Genomic DNA, 20,206 nt, shown 5'->3' with positions numbered 1-20,206 from the left:
GTTAGTGGAAGTACTGATTGATTTGATGTTTTAAGTCTATTTTATGCACAGTAAGGCTAATCGGGACTGGACCTACAGTTTCAAGAACCACTTGTACGGGTATCGAACCGTTGATTACAAGGCTATCGCTGTGCTAACGCAGAGGTTAGTGGAAGTACTGATTGATTTGATGTTTTAAGTCTATTTTATGCACAGTAAGGCTAATCGGGACTGGACCTACAGTTTCAAGAACCACTTGTACGGGTATCGAACCGTTGATTACAAGGCTATCGCTGTGCTAACGCAGAGGTTAGTGGAAGTACTGATTGATTTGATGTTTTAAGTCTATTTTATGCACAGTAAGGCTAATCGGGACTGGACCTACAGTTTCAAGAACCACTTGTACGGGTATCGAACCCTTGAATACAAGCCTACCGCTGCGCCATCGCAAAGGCTAGTGGAAGTACATAGTTATTCGAATCTTATTTATTTAAAATATTTAGTTTTTTTTTTTATGCACGCTTATTGATTTTAAACCTAAAATTAAATATAATCCGGCAATTATATCCAATTATACTTATGGCTACAACGAGCATTGAGATTTTTTTTTGCTACGTAAACAAAATGGCTGACATGCCAAATATGAACAGGCTATATAGATTTGAGAGAGAGATGGATAAAAGAAGTTAATTAAAATTTAATTTCATGATTGCAACACGGAACTTAATGATTGATTTAGTTTATTTTATTTTACGTTTTGTACCTCTTGGCTAATTTGCGAAGATTGGGGATGAGTGATGAAATGGACATTCACAAACAACCAAGCCCGACCAGGATTCGAACCCGGGACCCTTGGCGTCGCAGCGCGATGTGCTAACCACTCGGTCACAGGGTCGGGCAAGTGCTGGTATATACATAGATCAAAGTTACATGGTTCTAGGCCCCATAGGAGCCGAGAAAATCAATGTCTTGGAAAACGTCTTAAGACAAATATCTCAATCTTTAAGAAAGTCGACTTCCGGTATCTCAAGATGTTACTTCCGGTCTGTCAAGAAAATTTTCTTAAGACAAAAATCTTAAGACGTTTTCCAAGACATTGATTTTCTCGGCTCCTAATTGAGCTAGGATGATGATTTTAGGTTTGTTGGATAGGATTCGACGAGAACTATTCGACTAGCAAATAAAATCGATTCTACCCCCTCAAGTTTCGGAAATACAGACAATTTTTTATTTTTTTGAGAAACTTGATTTGCAGGCTTAGTTTTTGCCCTAATTCGAAAATTTTAATAGCAGTCGATACAAAATTAGAAGTACTCTACAACTTATTGGAGGGGTGATGACTACTGCCTGCTGTTTTCGAGTTATTTTGGATTAAAATTTCAAGATGTAATTTCTAAGATGTTTTGTAATTCATCAACTATGGGTTGTAGGAAAACGATTCTTGCTCTATCTGCTATCGCTCGACGAATACTATAAACATAAATAATGCTTATGGTTTGATTTTTAAAATGGCGAGCGGAAAATAACCATGTTTTCTGAAATTATGATTTATACTTCATATGCCGAGAGGGCTGAGGGTTAGAAAAAAAAATTGTTTGGTAGAATTATGCACACATAATATTTTCGTGTTTTCTATACACAAGCTTAATTATTTTTTTTCAATTATTTACAGGATTCATTAAGAAGCAAGAAGTAGCATAAATAACACACTCCCATCAAACCCAACACTATTGTGAATTATTGCACAGTATTTATTTTGTGGCACTCCACTATATATATATAATAACATACCCCACAAATATTTTCAACAAAATGCAATCTGAGAAAAGTTGCCCTGTGTGCAAGATAACCATATCAAGCCAAAATTTTGCAAGACATTGTCGTACCTGCGCACCTGGTAAGCGTGTAACCGCTAAAAAACCATGTCCCAGGTGCGGTATACATATTACCATTAATAATTTGAAGAGGCATATAACATCATGCAAAGTTGTCGTCGGAGCACCTGTTCCCCAACCGTCGACCAGCTCGACCAAGAGGAAAGCGGAAGCCGACTCCATCAATACACCACCCGCCAAACGCGTCAAGCCTGTGATAAAAACAAACCAGTCTGCTTTCCAGCAGTTGTTAGAGGATTTTGTCATCACTTCGGAGGGCTCATGCGACGTACGTAGCTTTTTGGAGAACGTGCAAGCCAAAATTATTTCCATCCTCGGCGATGCGCTTGCAACGCACTCCACCAAATTCTACGCATCGCTACGTTGCCAGTACAAGAAGCCGTCCGATGAAATTTACAGCTTCTGCCACAACACCAAGGCGAAGACGCTGCATCTGGCGGATGTCGACAACCTCGAGGTTATCTACAACCAGTTTGCCGATGAGCTGGTGACCAAACAAGAAGAACATCAAGCTAAAGGCTCGGGGGGTTCGCTGTGTGGCGAGCCTCACGAACTGTGCGTCAAACTTTGTAAGTTCGTGCCTCTCTCCGCCTCCAACTACGCCCCCTTACCACCTACTATTGTGGCAAAGAAGGCTGTCCTGAACATTCAGAACAATGACGCCAAGTGCTTCGTATGGTGTGTTCTGGCAGCGTTGCACCCAGTTGAGCCAAAAAATAATCCAAAACGTGTTAACCACTACCGACCCTACGAGGCAGAGCTGGAAGTTGCGATGGCTGGGATCAACTACCCGGTGGCGCTTTCGGACATTCGAAAGTTTGAGGTTCGTGCGCGGTTGGCTATCAACGTTTACGGTCTCACTGACGAAAATGCGGTGTACCCCATCAGGGTGAGCAACGTAAATGTTGATGGTGCGCAGGAAATTCACCTTCTGCTCATCAAGGACGAGACCCATCACCACTACACCCTTATCCGTTCCCTCTCTAGACTTGTTTCGAGCCAGCGGAGCAAAGACAAAACCCACGTCGAGGTGTGTCGCAGGTGCTTGTCTACATTTCATAATCGAGAACAGCAGGATTACCAGCGCATCAGAGGTCCCAACATCGCTGCAGAGAAGCTCGCTCGCCACAAACTTTATTGCAATGCCAACGAGCCTGGTGTGGCAGTCTTGCCCAAACCTGGCACCGTGGAGCGTTTCCACATGCACGGTGCCATGGTGGAGCATCCCGCTATCATCATCGCGGATTTCGAAGCCTTCCTCAAACCCCTGTCCACTTGCGATCCCGACCCTGAAGTTTCTTCCACCACCCCTTACCAACTCCACGAGGCTTCGAGTTATGCATACGTTGTGGTGCGACGAGACCAGCACATTGCCCCCGAGCCCTACGTGTACCGTGGTCCCGACGCAGCCAAACACTTCCTCGAGAGGATGGTTGTCGAGGCCAACGAGATAGGGAAGGTACTGTTGGCCCCCAAGTCTATGCTCCCACTATCCCCCGACGATCAACGTAGACACGACGAGGCCATCGCTTGCCCTGTCTGCGTCAAGGAGTACACCACCAACAACCGTAAAGTCCAACACCACGATCACTTTAACGGTAGGTATGTTGGTCCATGGTGCAACGGATGCAACCTCATGGCTCGGGACCCGCGATTTACCCCTGTGTTTTTTCATAATGGCTCGGGATACGACTTCCACCATCTGGTGCCTCACTTTGGGTACGACGACATGCGAATCAACGTCCTGGCGCAGAACGAGGAGCGTTACATTAGCTTGAGCAAGTGGGTGCGAATCTCAGGATCACACTCTACCGTCGAGCTTCGCTTCCTCGACTCTCTGAGGTTCCTTCCGGCCAGCCTCGATGCTCTCGCAGGGAAGCTTAGCGACGAGCAAATGCTCATCACCTCCGCGAACTTTCCGAACTTGGACGCAGGTCTCTTCAGGCGTAAGGGTGTCTACCCCTACGAATACATCACAGACCCTTCCAAGTTCGCAGAGACGTCGATACCTCCTCGAGCAAACTTCTATAGCAAGCTGCGAGGCTCGAACATCACCGACGAGGAATATCACCACGCCCAGTCCATGTGGCGCGAGCTGGGCTGTCGAACTCTCGGGGACTACCACGACGCCTACCTCAGACTTGATGTGACGCTCCTCGCCGACGTGTTCCAGACGTTCCGTGCAACTGCGAAGACCATCTACAAGCTGGACCCTGCATACTTCTACAGTCTCCCCGGACTGGCATGGTCGGCCATGTTTCTGGTGACGAAGATCGAGCTGGAGCTTCTTTCGGACGTGAACATGATGCTGTTTGTGGAACGTGCCGTGCGGGGTGGAATGGTCCAGGTGTCGCAGCGACACTCGCACGCCAACAATCACCACATGTCCACCGGTTACGACCCCTCACAACCGTCCAGCTACATCATGTACACGGACGTCAATAACCTCTACGGACACTCCATGATGCAGCCACTCCCCTTTAGAGGCTTCGAGTGGGCTGACCCTTCCAACTTCGACGTCGAAAACTTCGACGATTCGGAACATGGGTTCTTCGCCGAGGTGGACCTTGAGTTCTCCGAGAAGCTGCAGGATTTGTTCTGCGATCTTCCCCCTGCACCCGAGTTCAAGTGTCCACCCGATTCCAACCAGAAGAAGCTCGTCATGGATTTCGAGTCCAAAGAGCGTTATGTCCTGCACTACCAAAACCTCCGGTGGTTGATGAAGCAAGGGGTTACCGTCCGCACAGTACATCGAGTTTTGATGTTCGAGCATTCTCCATGGTTGAAGCCATACATCGAACTCAACACCGAACATCGCACAGTCGCCACTTCTGATTTCGATCGCGATTTCTTCAAGTTAATGAATAATGCGGTGTTTGGCAAAACTATGGAGAATGTACGGAATCGCATGGACATAAAATTGGTAACGAGGAAAGCACAATGTCGCAGGCTCGTAGCAAACCCATTATTTAAATCGAGGACCATTTATAATGAGCAGCTTGCTCTGGTGCATATGAGGAAGAGTGAGGTGAGGCTCGACAAGCCAATTTATGTTGGTGCCTCAGTATTAGACCTGAGCAAGCTGCACATGTTCGAGACGTACTACGACATATTACGTCCACATTATAGCCACAACATCTCGCTTCTCTACACGGACACGGACAGCTTGGTGTACCACGTCCACTCAGCCGATGCATACAGGGATATAGTCACGGCACCAGCTTTGGTTAACCTCTTCGACACCTCGGGCTATCCCCAGCCGAACCAGTACGGCATCCTGCCCCGAAACAAAAAAGTACCTGGCAAACTCAAAGACGAGAAGGACGGTGATGTAATTCTCGAGTTTGCAGGTCTTCGTGCCAAGGCCTATGCCATCAAAGCCGAGGGCAGCGTTACCAAGAAGGCCAAGGGTGTCGGCAGACAGGTGGTTCGGGAGCATCTCGCATTCGAGGACTTCGTCGATTGCCTCAAGACCAGGTCGTCGGTTCTAAGAGAAGAAGAGCGCATCCAGAGCGTCGACCATGTGTTGACCACAAACAAAGTTAGAAAAATTGCGCTGGATCCCAACGACGACAAGAGGTGCGTCCTCGAGTGTGGTATTCACACATTGCCGTGGGGGTACTATCGCTTAGCAGAAAGCAAAACCTGCAACATATGTCCATCTTCAACAGAAGATTCATAAAAACAAAACAAAACAAAAAAAAAAAAAACACTTTGACTGTCATTACAAAAAACTTTGACTGTATTCTTAAATAACCAGCATGCCTATGAATTTGTTCGGTTTCAAAAAACAGATCATTATGGAAACCATACCAGATCATGAAGTCTTACCTTCCGTGTTACCTAAACTCAACGGTCTGTTGATCATTCACCTCAACAGCATTTGGACGAAACTGAATGACGATGTGGGCAAGATGTTTTATGTTTTTAATAACAATTTACATTTCTACGAAATTCCGATCGACGGGAAACTTCAAATCACCGTGAATCCGGAAAACGCAGGCGAAATCAAAATTTCTACCGGCAAGAACATTTTTCGAATCAAGCACGACAAGATGCTTTCTAACATTACGTACGATGTGTCTGCAGGAGATTATCTTTACATGGAACTCCTCGGAGATTACGACAAACTTATTCCTCTCTTCGTAGAATTACGAATCGTCTATCCTATTATAAATAACCGTTAACCAAAAATGCCTAACGACATTTTCGGCAACACCAAGCGTGTAGACCACGCAGAAGAGATTCTCATGTTGGACATTCGAGTTAAGAAGTTGAGGACCGATTTGATCGCTTTGCAGGAGACCTTAAACAAAAGTTTAGAGTCGGAAATCGCTACGCTCCAAACGCAATGTCTCGACCCCATTCTGAAAATCGATTCCGAACTGAAAACGCTCATAAAAAATTATGTCGACGTACCTTCTTACGACAGCGTTCAAAATATACAGTTGAGCGTGGATTCGCTTCAAAATGATTTGGCCAAATTACAGCAATTTCAATCGAAAAATGAAGATTTGGAAAAATTGAAACTCGAAATCGAAGAACGAACTTCCGCAATCGAAAAGAATTTCTCCGAACTTCAAACCGTGGTGAACGATATTGATGCGGAACGCTTGCATGTCGTCGTTTCCAAATTACAAGAAGAATTCACCAGCACGTTGGAAGAAATTAAATCCAAGTTACAGACTTTGGAAGATACCATAACGAACCTACCATCGTCGGACGAACTGCAGGTCATCGGTAAAAGCGTCGCGAACATAAAAATTCAATTGGAGGCCTATCAAGATTTCGAACACATTCAAACCACCATCGCTACGCTTCAGGCGTCCTTGGAATTGATCAACGAAGAAATTAAAAATATTCACGCTGAAGCGAGAGCGTTGACGAGCATTCAAGACACGTTGAGCACGGTTCAGCAGAAGATCGAATATTTAGAAAATTTAAACGTCGAATCCAATCTTGCTCATTTTCATCACGTACTCGACAACATACAGGGTGACTTGGAATCGTTACGGACGAGCGTGCCTTCGAGCGAAGATTTGGAAAAATTGAAAACGGCGGTGACGGCACTATCCGAATCGAGCGACATCAAAAGCTCATTGAGCGATCTCGAGAGTAGGGTGGCCAATCTCCCCACCTCCAAAGAATTGCACGCTTTGAAAAGAAACATATCTCGAATGCTGAAACGACTAGAAACGGAAACGGCGAACGTGGAACAGATTCGAGACGAAATTAGTTCGCTGGTGTCGACGCTGCCCACTTCGCAGAGCGTCGCCGATCTTCACACGCAGTTTACAGAGATGCGAAGCATCGTGAACGATCTTACCGAGAAGAGCTCGAAATTGAATCAAGTCGAGAACCTTCAGAACATCGTCGTCAACATCAGAGATCAAGTTGGAGTGCTGGAATCCACACAGGAATCGACGCTGGCCTCTTTCGGTGCCAAGTTGCAAGAACTCAACGAAAACTACAAGCAGTTGAACGTGGAAGTGAAAATCAAACCGTCGTTTTCTGCCGTAACGGATACCATAGTCGAGCATTTGCTGCCCATCGAAAATAAACTCGGACAAGTTCACAGTAATCTGCTCGGCGTCGACACTAAATTCGCTAAACTGCATTCTCTGCAAGCCATCGAAATCAACAGCGTACCCAATCAACAGAGAATCTCCACGTTCGTCGAAGGTAACAAACTGTACATGTTGCATCCTTATCATCCGTACTACAAGTTTCTCCTCGATGGCACGATTCAGATAAACGAATTTTCGTACTGGTCTCACGGTAGAAAAGCTAGCGTTCCTACCATGACTTTAATATCGAATCGTGGTGTCCAGAAAGCAGGAAACATTCCTCTGGCACGTTGGAACGAAACGCGCAACATATATGAAATACACGAAGACGAAGATCTCACCGTTTTCGACGTGAGTGCCGGCGATAAGCTGATCATTCAAAACACGAGCGAAGTGCCACCCTCTTTGAATCCCATCACGCTTGTGCTTCTCTTGAAACGTAATCTCTAAAAAAATGTCTAGGCAAGCCATCGTCGAAGAATTGCATAAACCTGCACGCCGCAACTACGAACGTTTGGCTGTGGTAACCAAGGGCATCGACGACCTCTGGCAAAGTGACCTCGTGGAGATGAGTAGCGGCAATTTGAAAAACGTGCATAAATTGAACAAGGGCAACAAGTACCTTCTCACCGTCATAGACACGTTTTCGAAATTCGCATGGGCTCTACCTTTGAAGGCGAAAACGGGAACGTGCGTCACGGAAGCATTCAAGACAATTTTTCGCGAAAGCGGTGGCAGACGACCACGGTTTCTGCAAACGGACAACGGTAAAGAATTTTACAACGCCGTATTCCAAAAGTTTATTAAAAAACACAAGATTCGACATTATTCGAGCTTCAGTCACATCAAAGCCAGCATCGTGGAAAGATTTAATCGAACCTTGAAAACACACATGTGGAAACGATTCACGCTTCGGGGAAATTACAAATGGGTCGACATCCTGCCGGAACTCGTTGACACCTATAATGATACGGTACACAGAACGATAGGCATGAAGCCAGCCGACGTTACCAAGTCTGACGAGCAGCGTTTAATTTCTACAGTTTACTGTCCAAAGTACACACCCACGACAAAAAAAGCTAAATACAAAATTGGAGACCAGGTGAGGATCAGCAAATTCAAACGCACCTTCGAGAAGGGATTCACAAAAAATTGGAGCACGGAACTTTTTACGGTGGTTCGAGTTCTACCCGGAAACCGACACACGTATATAATAAAAGATAGTAGCGGCGAGATTTTGAAAGGAAGATTTTACGAAGAGGAACTCTCTAAAACGAAACACCCCGACACGTACCTCATCGAGAAAGTATTGCGTAGGAAAGGTGACAAACTGTTTGTCAAATGGCTGGGACTTCCGGAAAAGAGTTGGATCGACGCGGACGAAGTGATCTTGTAAGTACGTGGAACGTGGTGAAGCGTCTACCGGATCCGGAAAGTCAAACGAGAAAAAAAAAAGAACGGCGAGTTGCTTCCCGACAGCATCCGCTGTCTGATCGTAGGTCCTTCGGGGTGTGGGAAAACGACACTGCTCGTGGACAATTTTCTCCTCGCACCGAATTGGCTAGATTGGAAGAACAGGCACCTGTACGTGTTCTCGAAAAGTTTGGAGCAATCCAAATACCAGCAACTGATGAAAGTGTACGATGGTCTGGACATTGCAACGTTCGCTTCGGAAATAAAACCACTCGACGATTGTCGTGAAAATTCAGTTGTTGTGTTCGACGACGCCATCCTGGAAAATCAAAATGAAATTCGCAACTTTTTCACGCAAGGTCGTCACAAAGGAATGGATTGTTTCTACCTAGCTCAAACGTTTTCCAAAATTCCAAAACAGTTAGTACGCGACAACGCTAATTTCATATGTTTGTTTCGTCAAGATCACACCAACCTCAAGCACGCGTACGATGACTACGTAGGCGGAGACATGAACTACAATCAATTTTCGGAACGCTGCTCTACTTGCTGGAACGGTGACGATTTCGGATTCGCTACGATCGACATGACGAGGAAACCCAACGACGGAAAATACAGAAACAAAATCAACGACTTTCTAAACGTTGCAACGTTGTGAGAAACGACGTATATAAATAACGTCATGACGAAACGAAAAATCGAAGACGAAAATCTCAAGCTTCGCGATTACCTCGCGATACGCTTCAAAGGTTGGAAATCCGAGAATCGCGGATTCTACGAAGAGAAGAAACGTCAGGATCAACCTGTGATCGATGCCATCAGCAGTCTAGGTAAAGAAATTAAAAGTGTCACGGAACAAAATAAAAATTTGATTAATGAACTCGTACCGCTCGCAGCTAAAAGTTACGCCGTACCCACGCCCATTTCGAGCATTCCTTCGACGCCGTTCGAACTGAAGGATGCACCGGCACGACGTCGAGCCATAGGCAGCACGTCGTCTTCGGATAAAATCGAGTTGGGACCTTTGGCACGAGACTACCTAAGCACGGGGAAATTCGACAAGGATGAAGTGTTCGGATTGTATCCCAGCATGGAAACCAGCGAAGGCGGCGGTGTGGTGTGGAAGATTGGGAAATCGAAGGTGACCTTCGAAGGCAACGACATTAAAGTCAATTTAGGCGACAAGGATAGTTGGAACAGGTATCCGGGTACGGTGGGACTGTGGGAACTCGTCGCCAAAAAGCAGCCGAAAGATTACACCGACGAAGATTACCAAAGTTACAAGGAAATTCTGATCATGACGGATGCCTTGTACCAGAACAACGACGCCTCGCAGAATAGGGTGAAATCGAGCAGCGGCGAGAAGTACAGGAATCTCATCAAACCGATTTGGAACCAGGTCAAAACAGGCAGCGGCGTCAAACGCTACAACACGTTACCCAAAGAATTCGTTTGGGTGGACGACGTTAGGAAACTCGTGGACCGATTGTTGGTGATAGCCGGCGAAGAGAATGCAGGCAATCGTAATTTCTACAACGAGAAGGTTGGCATCGTGGACATGATCAGCACGAAACTTTCCAACTTCATCGTGAACGACGACAAGGGCATAGGTTACCTGATCAAAATCATCAACACGCTGCCTCCGAAATTTTGGAACGTGGCCGAAGGAAAGGGACTCGTGAACGACATCATCAACAAGTTACCTTTCGAGATGCATCTACCTGGCTACCAGTACTGCGGACCGGGTACCAAACTCGAGAAAAGATTGGAGAGAGGAGACAAGGGTGTGAATCCGTTGGACGCGGCATGCAAAGATCACGACATCGCTTACAACACCACGCAGACGGATCTGGACGCACGTCACGAAGCAGACAGAAAGTTAGAGCACGCAGCTTTCGAAAGGTTCGTGAGCAGAGACGCATCGCTGGGTGAACGGGTCGCCGCACTAGGCACCACCATCGCCATGAACACGAAACAAAAATTGGGCTGGGGTATATAAATAACATAGAGTAAAAAATAATAATAATAACAACATGTCTCGCATAACTGATTTGCCGCACGAACTACTATCTAAAATATTCAAAAAGGTAGTTAACGGAGATGTTAATAAACTTGTGATCATAGCAAGAACAACACCGGAATTTCACATCCCTTGTGAAATGGTTCTCAAGGACCATCTTCGGGAGATCAGCGGCCTGAGGTGCGGTGATCTCAACATTCTGCTTTCGGCTGCAGGGGAGAAATTGAACGAGAGGTTGGACGAACTGGAGGAGGCAAGGCAGGGAAGAAGATGGTACACAGTAGATTGGTACAAGTCTATGCAGGAGACGAAAGATATCATTACGCACATCATCGCGTTTTCCGAAGCACGGACTTTCTTCCTCTGTTAAAAAAAATAATAATATATATACGTGTCAAAAAAAAACTTGATATATAAATAAATAATCTTCGGTATATATAAATAACACACATCGTGAAAAAACAATTAAATTTCTCTCTAACACTTTGAAATTTTTTTTGATATGACGACTGAAAAATAAGTGATCTCCAAGCATTAAAACAAATGCTAAATTTGTCAGTCGAGTATGTAAAAATTCAGGAATTGGAAGTCGACAAACCTTACACGATAACTTCCGGTTCAATCGTTTCTACCCAGTATGGTCCCAAGGTACGCCTGTTGCTCAACGCACAATACAGTCTATTTTTACCAGATCGATACGCTAACATGTTATCTGACGAGAAGCTATCTATTTTAATCGAGAACAAAACTCGAATCGTGTACAAGGGGACAAAGGAACTTCTTGGCAAGAAAACGAAGCACGTAATAGAATTTGTGTAACGACTGCGAGGCCTTGAAAATATATAAATAACATACCGTAAAAAAACTACACAAGTAAAAATCTCAGAATATATATATAAATAACATACCGTGAAAATAACACATAGAGCATCAACATGAAGCCCAAGGGTGTCGTGTACCAGATACCATACTCCAATCTGAAAAATCTAGGTGCCCTCGATGGGTTACTCACCAAGAAACAACGCGAGAAGAAACGTTCTTGCTTGTCGAAAGGACACGGAATGAAATTGCTGCTCAGCACACCTCAATTGAAAAGATTGCAGCGTTCGCGGAAACAGCAAAAGATCGGAGGTTTCATATTCAGCATCCCGGCCATCCTGGCAGCATTGGGGGCCGTTGGAAGTTTGGCCGGCGGAAGTGCCGCCATCGCGAAAACCGTCATCGACTCGAAGAAGAACAAGGCGGAATTGGAAGAACAGAAACGTCACAACCTGGCCATGGAGAAGAAGGGGAAGGGCGTGATGAAAAAGTTTAAAAAAAAGAAACAGAAGCACTCACCAACCGAGACATTGAATCTCTGATCGAACCGTTACGAATCAAACACTTCAGAGGAGTTTTCATGTCCGACTCGTTACCTTCAAGCGTTAAAAGAAGAGAATGCGGAGTAGTCAACTTGGACGGTCAAGAAAATCCAGGCACGCATTGGATATGTTACCACAAAAACAACAATAAGAAAGCATTCGTTTTCGATTCTTTCGGAGGTGTTCCACCTACAAATTTAGTTCATTATCTGAAAACGAACAAAACCTCCATATACTACAACGACGAACGTATTCAAGATTTCGGAGACGTGAACTGCGGTCATCTCTGCCTCTCCGTGCTCGCGTTTCTCTGTAAAATAAATAACCCTACGGTCGAAGATTTCCAGAAAGCATTGTGGAACCTCAAACAGCATCACTAGGATGGGCGTGTTCCATCTCACGAGCGAATCTTCAATCTTGAAACTCACGCTGCACGACGACATCGTCTATCCTAAATCCGTGGCTCTGCGTGCATTCTACAGCATGTACCTCATACCTAACGTTACGCAGCACAACAACAAAATTAGCGTCGGAAGCGAACACATCGTCGTCACGCCAGGACAATACAATCTTTCCACTTTGCAAGCTCAGTTACCCAAAGGCACATACCTTTCTCAAAATTCGGTCACGCACAGAGTGGAAATCCTATCCGCTACGGAGACCGTGGACCTGGGCACCATGGGAGAACTTTTAGGTTTCGAGAACGACACCAAACTCGAAGCTGGCATCAAGCACGTAGCAACCAACATTCCTAAATTCTTGGCCATAGAGACTCTGAACGTACACTGTAACGTGGCCGAAGGTATGATCACGAAATCTTCGGACGGATTGTTAGGAAGTCACAAGCAGACGGGAATCATAGCCACTTTCAAACCAAGTTCCGAGTTCATGGAACCGATCATCTACACGCCCTCTTCGCCGATCTATTTTCCAGTATGTCGCAACCGCATAGACGACATAGAGTTGGTGGTGACGAACGAGAAAGGAGACGTGGTGGATTTCGCAGGTGCCACTACGACGGCCATCGTGGAGATCAACGTATAATAAATAACCATACATAGTGAAAATGGAGCAAATCGAAAGTTACGAATTGCAATCTTTCCCTCCCAACCGTCGCACGTTCGCCAATCTCAACGAGGCGAACAGGGAGATCGAATACGACGTGGACGTAGGCGACGGGTTTATTCATCCTCACAGAGCGGACCTCTACCTTCAATTCGACGTGGTGAAGAAAGAAAGCGGAGACGCGTTTCCCGCAGCAGCAAACTTGATACTCGTGGACAACTTTGTGCCTCACCTGTTCTCGCAGGTGGAGGTGAGGAAACACAACACCGTCATCGACAGAATAGACTATCCAGGCATCACGTCGACGGCGGTGGGAACGTTGAAATTATCCAAAACGGACGCAGCATACTACCAGGCCGGGGGATTCGAAGCCGGGACCAAAATATCGACGAGAAGTCACACGGTGCTCTTTCCCATGCGTCTGCTGCCGGGTTTCTTCTCGGACTACAAGGAGATCATGTGGAAGGGAGGACTGAGGGTCACATTTCGAAGAGCGGCCAACGACAACGACGCACTAATGCGATACGCTACTTTGGGTCCGGACGGCACCACGCCGATAGCCAACACTCTACCCGAAGCAGCCAAGTGCGTCATCCAAAGCATGGAATTGAGAATGCCGGTGGTGGAATACGAAACGAACTACGCCCTCAAGTACAAAGCGGAGATCTTGAAAAGTCCGCAGGTGCCGATTCACTTTCACGGTTACCAGTGCGTGCAGAAGATGGCGTCGGGAAGTCACATGGAATTCGACGTGACGACGCAGTTCAACAACATACAGTTCGACATGCCAGATTTCGTCGTAGTGCTCTTTCAGACCGGGAGGGACAAGAATCAGGAAAAAGATTCCAGCAAGTTCGACGACTGCAAGATCAAGAACGTTTATCTGAAGAATGGACGCAACGAAGTGTTCCCGCGCGAGAATTACAACCTCGACGTGACCAAAAACGATTACCTCAAACTTTACGAAGCTTACACAGCTTACAAACGCGTGACCGAGGGAAGCGTGGACATGTACTACACGCCCAGCGAGTTCAAAGCACGGAGACCCATGACCGTCATCAACACATCTAAGAGAAAGAAGGTTGTGGTCAACGATCGAACCAACATCAAGGTCGTCTGCGAGTTCCACGATGCCTTGCCCGAGGATACCCTATGCAGTGTCATCCTGATTGCAGAGAAGTCCTTCGCCTACGACGTGAAGAACGAGAGGGTCACAGAGCAGTTTTAACAAGTTTTTTAACATCTTTTCTTGCACAATAAGAAATTTTTTGTACTAGCACAATCAGTTACAATGGCACAATACAAATTTCACTAGTTCAGATCAGTTACAAATGTCAATTTCATTAGTTATCAGTTACAATATCTTTTTTGCACTATAGCACGAGACAATCAGAAAATTTGCACAAAAAAATTTGTTGTTTTTACACGTGAAAATTAACAATAAAATTTTTTTTTATCGTTTCAGATGCTGTCGAAACATCAAAAACACATACACACACACTAGAAAAAAAGCATGCAACTTTATTTGTAACACACACATACATTCTCCATCTTCATCAAGAAAATATTATAATAAACATAATTATTTTTATCTATCTCACAATAAAACTCTATATCCAAAAATATCACAACATCAAATAACACTAGAGTCGTTAGTACACGTTGCATGCATTACGGAGGTCCTCTGTAGGGTTTCATGGAAGTTTGGGGGGAAAAAAAACACGTGAAACTCTACAGAGGTGCGGTAATCTATAACCGCAGCCATTAGAAAACTTTTACATTTTTGGTTGGGCACCACGCACCCTGGAGGTTATAGGGGCCAGGCCTCCTAAAAAACAACAATTATTATTATTTTGTTTGTTTGTTTGTGTTACAATACATACGCGCGCGCGTGCGTGTGTGCGTGTGTGTGTGTGTGTGTGTGTGTGTGGCACATCGTTCCCCCGAGAGAGAGAGGTTTACAAAGGTCACGATATACAAACATTGGCCCCCGGGAGTTGGAAAATTACGATATGGCACATTCGCTCATTACTGTTCCCAGCTATAAGTTTTTCTCTCTCTCTAGCCCTTGCCAACTAAAAAAAAGTGTAGGTAGGAGTTGGCAGCACTGCGAGAAAATAGAGATCATGCCTTACAAGAAAAAAACCATTAAGGCGATTTTTATTTGATGACGTTGAACCCGTGTAGTGTTCCCATCCATCCATCTCTCTCTTTTACGGCAGTGCCGACTCTCCTTGCCCTGTATATGTAGGTTGGCAAAAATTGCTTTATGCACTGTAAAGCAAACCTCAAGCAAAATTGCCAGCCCCTTGCTTTAGGTTAGGTTAGACAAAAAAAAGCTGTAGGTAGGCTGTCGGTTGTTTAACTCTTCCCTCTCTCTCTTCTCTCTCTTTTTTTTGTAAAAGGTTATGGCAAAAATACCAGTAGGTTGGCAACCTTGCTTTATGCACTGTAAGGCAAGTCTCAAGCAAGATTGCCAGCTCCTTGCTTTAGGCTAGGTTAGACCAAAAAAAACCTTGGTGATTTTTTCGAGTGAGGAGTTGGCAACACTGCGAGAAATAGGGCTTATGCCTTACAAGAGCCTCAAGCAAGGTTGCCAGCTCCTTGCTTTAGGTTATCTTAGACCAAGAAAAACCTTGGTGATTTTTTTCGAGTGAGGAGTTGGCAACACTGCGAGCCCCACCGAGCCCCATTTTCTGACGTTGAACCCGGCCACCTGCACTACTCCCAGAGCACTATCGAGTTGGGCATATTTGATTGTGGCACTGGATTGAGCCGAGTGCGTGAGCTGGACGTGATCGTCAATTGTCCCCTTTTTGGTTGTATTAGTTAGTCGGTGGTGCAGTAGTCCTAAACAGCGATCCGAAGGAGGGGAAAATAGACAGGCCAATGCCAAAGAAACGCGGGAAGCGGGCTGGTAGGAAAACCCTTGAAACTGTGCTGGAGCAACAAAGGAAGGAAGGTGGATATATTATACAACTGCCAGTTTGGGTTCCTGACCCAAAAGGCTGGAAGCATGATTTGGGTAAGGAAGAAAAAAAGTTCAAACCAACGCAGTTAGATCCTTCAGATATTCCCAAGGATAAATATACAAGTATGTATATCCATGGGAACAATTCGGTAGATCCGAGATGTGGGAGAAAGCAATAATGAGGGGAAGTACATCCATGTAAATAGAATTATAAGTTGTTGGTAGACGTGACAACTATAAAAAAGGAAAATTAAAAATTGTACTTACGTATGTGAGTATAGTGCACTTATTGTAGAACGACGTTTCAGAGATTGACTATCTCTTTCCTCAGGTTCGTATAAAAAACTAAGTACTTGGCATAGTACCGCGTCAAAAATGTAAAATGAGGATTGTGGTTAAGGGTTGGTTAGGGTACATTTAAAATATTAAGTTTTTGCTATTAGAAGTACGTAAAAACCAAGTCGTTCCCTAAAAAAACTTGTACAGTAGACCAATTCACAGGTAAAAAAGTTAAAAATCTAAAAAACCTGCATAAATCACAATGCAACCTGCAGGTTTGGCCTTTCCTACCCAACTGTGCTTATCTTTCCACATGAAGGTCAATTCTCCACGAGTGTTTCCCCTCCCCTTAATTTTCTCGTTTCCCCTTATTACGTCACAAATCCAACGTGAATTCGCGTTCCTCTCTTGCAGCTTGCATAACTTCCGGAGTGACGTGGAAACCGATATTGGGTTCAATCTTCCAGGCTTTGTCCCATTTTTTGAGGAAATTGATCCACCCTTCTTCCAAATTTCCTTCGTCCCTATTAAGATTATTCTTCCCCCCCCTACAAATACTCGCTGTTTCATACACGTTTCTTCCTAATTTCCTCCCCTCTTTTCTGATTATCTCTTTTTTTGCGATTCTATGCCCACTTTCCAAAATGTGTTCTGAGAGACCCGTTTTGGGTACTTTTTCCCTTATGTCCTTTTCATGCTCGCTCCATCTTTTACCCATATTTCGGCCCGTCTGTCCTATGTACTCCTTCCCGCATTGGCACTCTATTCGATAAACCCCCTTCTGTTTTTCCGGTATTTCCCTAGTTGTCTTTCCTTTCTTATAATCGGTGAAGTATTTTTCTACATTCTTTGGTGCTTTCATCCCGCAAACGATTCCAAAATCTCTCGTTATTTTTCCGATACTGATTGATGGTAAGGGATGCCAACGTACTTTACCCTCCTATTTTCGATTTTTTCCCCTTCTTTTTGATCCCCTTCTTTCCTAATAATTTTCCATGCTCTCTCCGCTATCTTATCCATTTCTCTATTTGTGTATCCGTTTTTTAATCCTGTTTTTCTTATCCACCGAATTTCGTTGTCTTTTTCTTTTCCATTATTGCATAGTCTACCGGCCCTAATAAAAAAGTTAAGGAATACGTTTTTCTTTGTTATTTCGGGGTGTGCCGATTCCTTGTTAATATATAAGTTCCCCGATAGGGGTTTATGATGTACTCCTGTTCTAATCCTATTCCCTTCTTTCAAGATACTAGAAAAGGACATAAGGGAAAAGTACCCAAAACGGGTCTCTCAGAACACATTTTGGAAAGTGGGCATAGAATCGCAAAAAAAGAGATAATCAGAAAAGAGGGGAGGAATTTAGGAAGAACGTGTATGAAACAGCGAGTATTTGTAGGGGGGGGAAGAATAATCTTAATAGGGACGAAGGAAATTTGGAAGAAGGGTGGATCAATTTCCTCAAAAATTGGGACAAAGCCTGGAAGATTGAACCCAATATCGGTTTCCACGTCACTCCGGAAGTTATGCAAGCTGCAAGAGAGGAACGCGAATTCACGTTGGATTTGTGACGTAATAAGGGGAAACGAGAAAATTAAGGGGAGGGGAAACACTCGTGGAGAATTGACCTTCATGTGGAAAGATAAGCACAGTTGGGTAGGAAAGGCCAAACCTGCAGGTTGCATTGTGATTTATGCAGGTTTTTTAGATTTTTAACTTTTTTAACTTTTTTACCTGTGAATTGGTCTACTGTACAAGTTTTTTTAGGGAACGACTTGGTTTTTACGTACTTCTAATAGCAAAAACTTAATATTTTAAATGTACCCTAACCAACCCTTAACCACAATCCTCATTTTACATTTTTGACGCGGTACTATGCCAAGTACTTAGTTTTTTATACGAACCTGAGGAAAGAGATAGTCAATCTCTGAAACGTCGTTCTACAATAAGTGCACTATACTCACATACGTAAGTACAATTTTTAATTTTCCTTTTTTATATTCTGGATTTGTGAGTAACACGCGACAAACCTATAACGTGACAACTAACCAGTATGTACATAAAAGAAGCCTTTCCATATTATAGGAAGAGATCATATATAGAAGAAACCTACATGTACTACATAGAAGAAGAAGCCTATTTATGTATATAGAAGAAGTCTTTCTATGTTATAGGAAGAGATCATATATAGAAGAAACCTATATGTACAACATAGAAGAAGAAGCCTATTTATGTACATAGAAGAAGAAGCTTTCCATGTTATAGGAGGAGATGCATAGAATAAGAAGCCTATTTATGTACAGAAGAAGAAGTCAATAATAATAAGAAGTCCATCCATGTTATAAGAAGAAGAAGCCTTTGTGAATGCAGATACCTTCAAATAGAGATATTGTCGAAAGAGAAACACATGTACCAAATATGTATAATCAGACGATTTAAGAATATATGGCAGTTTATTCCTCTCAGTTGTGAGCAAACAAGTTGTTTCCTTTCCTTTACCTTAACGTTGTTCAAGTTTAATTGCCATAGGTGTCTCATGCTCTACCCCTGAACTAAGCTGGACGCTGTTACGTGAGAGGGCGTGGCAATATTCACTAGAAAAGTATCAAAATTTAAATTATTTCTCATTACAAGTATCTGAATATTTATAGTTTTAGTCAAATAACCTTCTAGTTCTATCCATATCTTTAAATCATGTCATATACATAGTAAAGGGTGAATTAAGACTTACCATAGTCTATCGCCTAAAAATATTGGCCGTGGAGCTAAAACTCCCAAGGAACTGTAGTATTGCTGAGCGAGAAGTTCTAGGTCATTTGTATATTTCCTCTTCCATTTGGTCCGTCTGTTCTGGAACCAAATTTTAATCTGGAAAGAGAAAAATATTTGTTAGAAATTTGTTCGAGGAATTCAAACCGTAGGTACATTTCCAGGGGTCAAAATGTACTGGAACAGTGTTCCGGTTCGTGAATATGTGGGACCTTCCCATTCCATCTTGAAACTGTCCTAATGGGAGACATAGCACAGGCAACAGCATATTGAAGTAAAGCATTCCGTTTTGTGATAATTCCTCATTTCAAGCTCTGGATGTTACACAGATGAGACATGGTACAATTTTGTCTTGTCTCATGAACAAGGAAGCTTGTCATGTACTAATTAATCCGTTTTGAGTTGCAAATGCCTGTCTCAGTTCATTTGAATAAGCCATATATCAAAGTACCTTACATGAATATAGCATGTATTTCTAAAGGCACAACCGTACCAACAAAAGCATGTTTTCATACTGGACATATTGTACTTAAAGTTAAGTTTACAAGCATATGAATTAAATATGATCAATTACTTTAAAAATATGTAAGTGTATGAAGAACAATAATATTCTTTAAACTAGCCTGTTGTATCTGATGACATGAAAATGTTGTCTTTTCATTATTATTTATCCCTTACAACTAATAAAGAGTAATACAGAAAAAACACACGTTAGTTTATAATTTCTATGAATAATTTTGTGGTTTGAATTGCAAATAGAATAATTATATTTATAATATTGAAGCAGTAAACAGAAGAACATACTGATTGGTTTCAATTAATAATAAAAAGGAATTTCGTTAACTATGTTAAAAAATGCATGGTGAGCATCAGTCAGCTTGGTCATTTTAACT

The 20,206-nt window shown here is 43.6% G+C and overlaps 1 protein-coding gene across 1 annotated transcript in view; it reads right to left on the bottom strand.

Annotated features, from left to right (window-relative positions):
• lms (lateral muscles scarcer) overlaps positions 1 to 20,206 on the bottom strand; it is a 270,244-nt gene that overhangs the window by 5,851 nt on the left and 244,187 nt on the right. Inside the window, exon 4 of the mRNA XM_083120934.1 lies at positions 19,276 to 19,412. Within this exon, the coding sequence (XP_082977060.1) occupies positions 19,276 to 19,412 (137 nt within the window). The remainder of the gene's footprint in view (positions 1 to 19,275; positions 19,413 to 20,206) is intronic.

Source organism: Lepisma saccharinum, chromosome 1 (genome assembly GCF_977018435.1).
Source record: "Lepisma saccharinum chromosome 1, izLepSacc3.1, whole genome shotgun sequence".
Classification (NCBI taxonomy): Eukaryota; Metazoa; Arthropoda; class Insecta; order Zygentoma; family Lepismatidae; genus Lepisma; species Lepisma saccharinum.
This window is presented reverse-complemented; position numbering and strand designations above follow the sequence as displayed.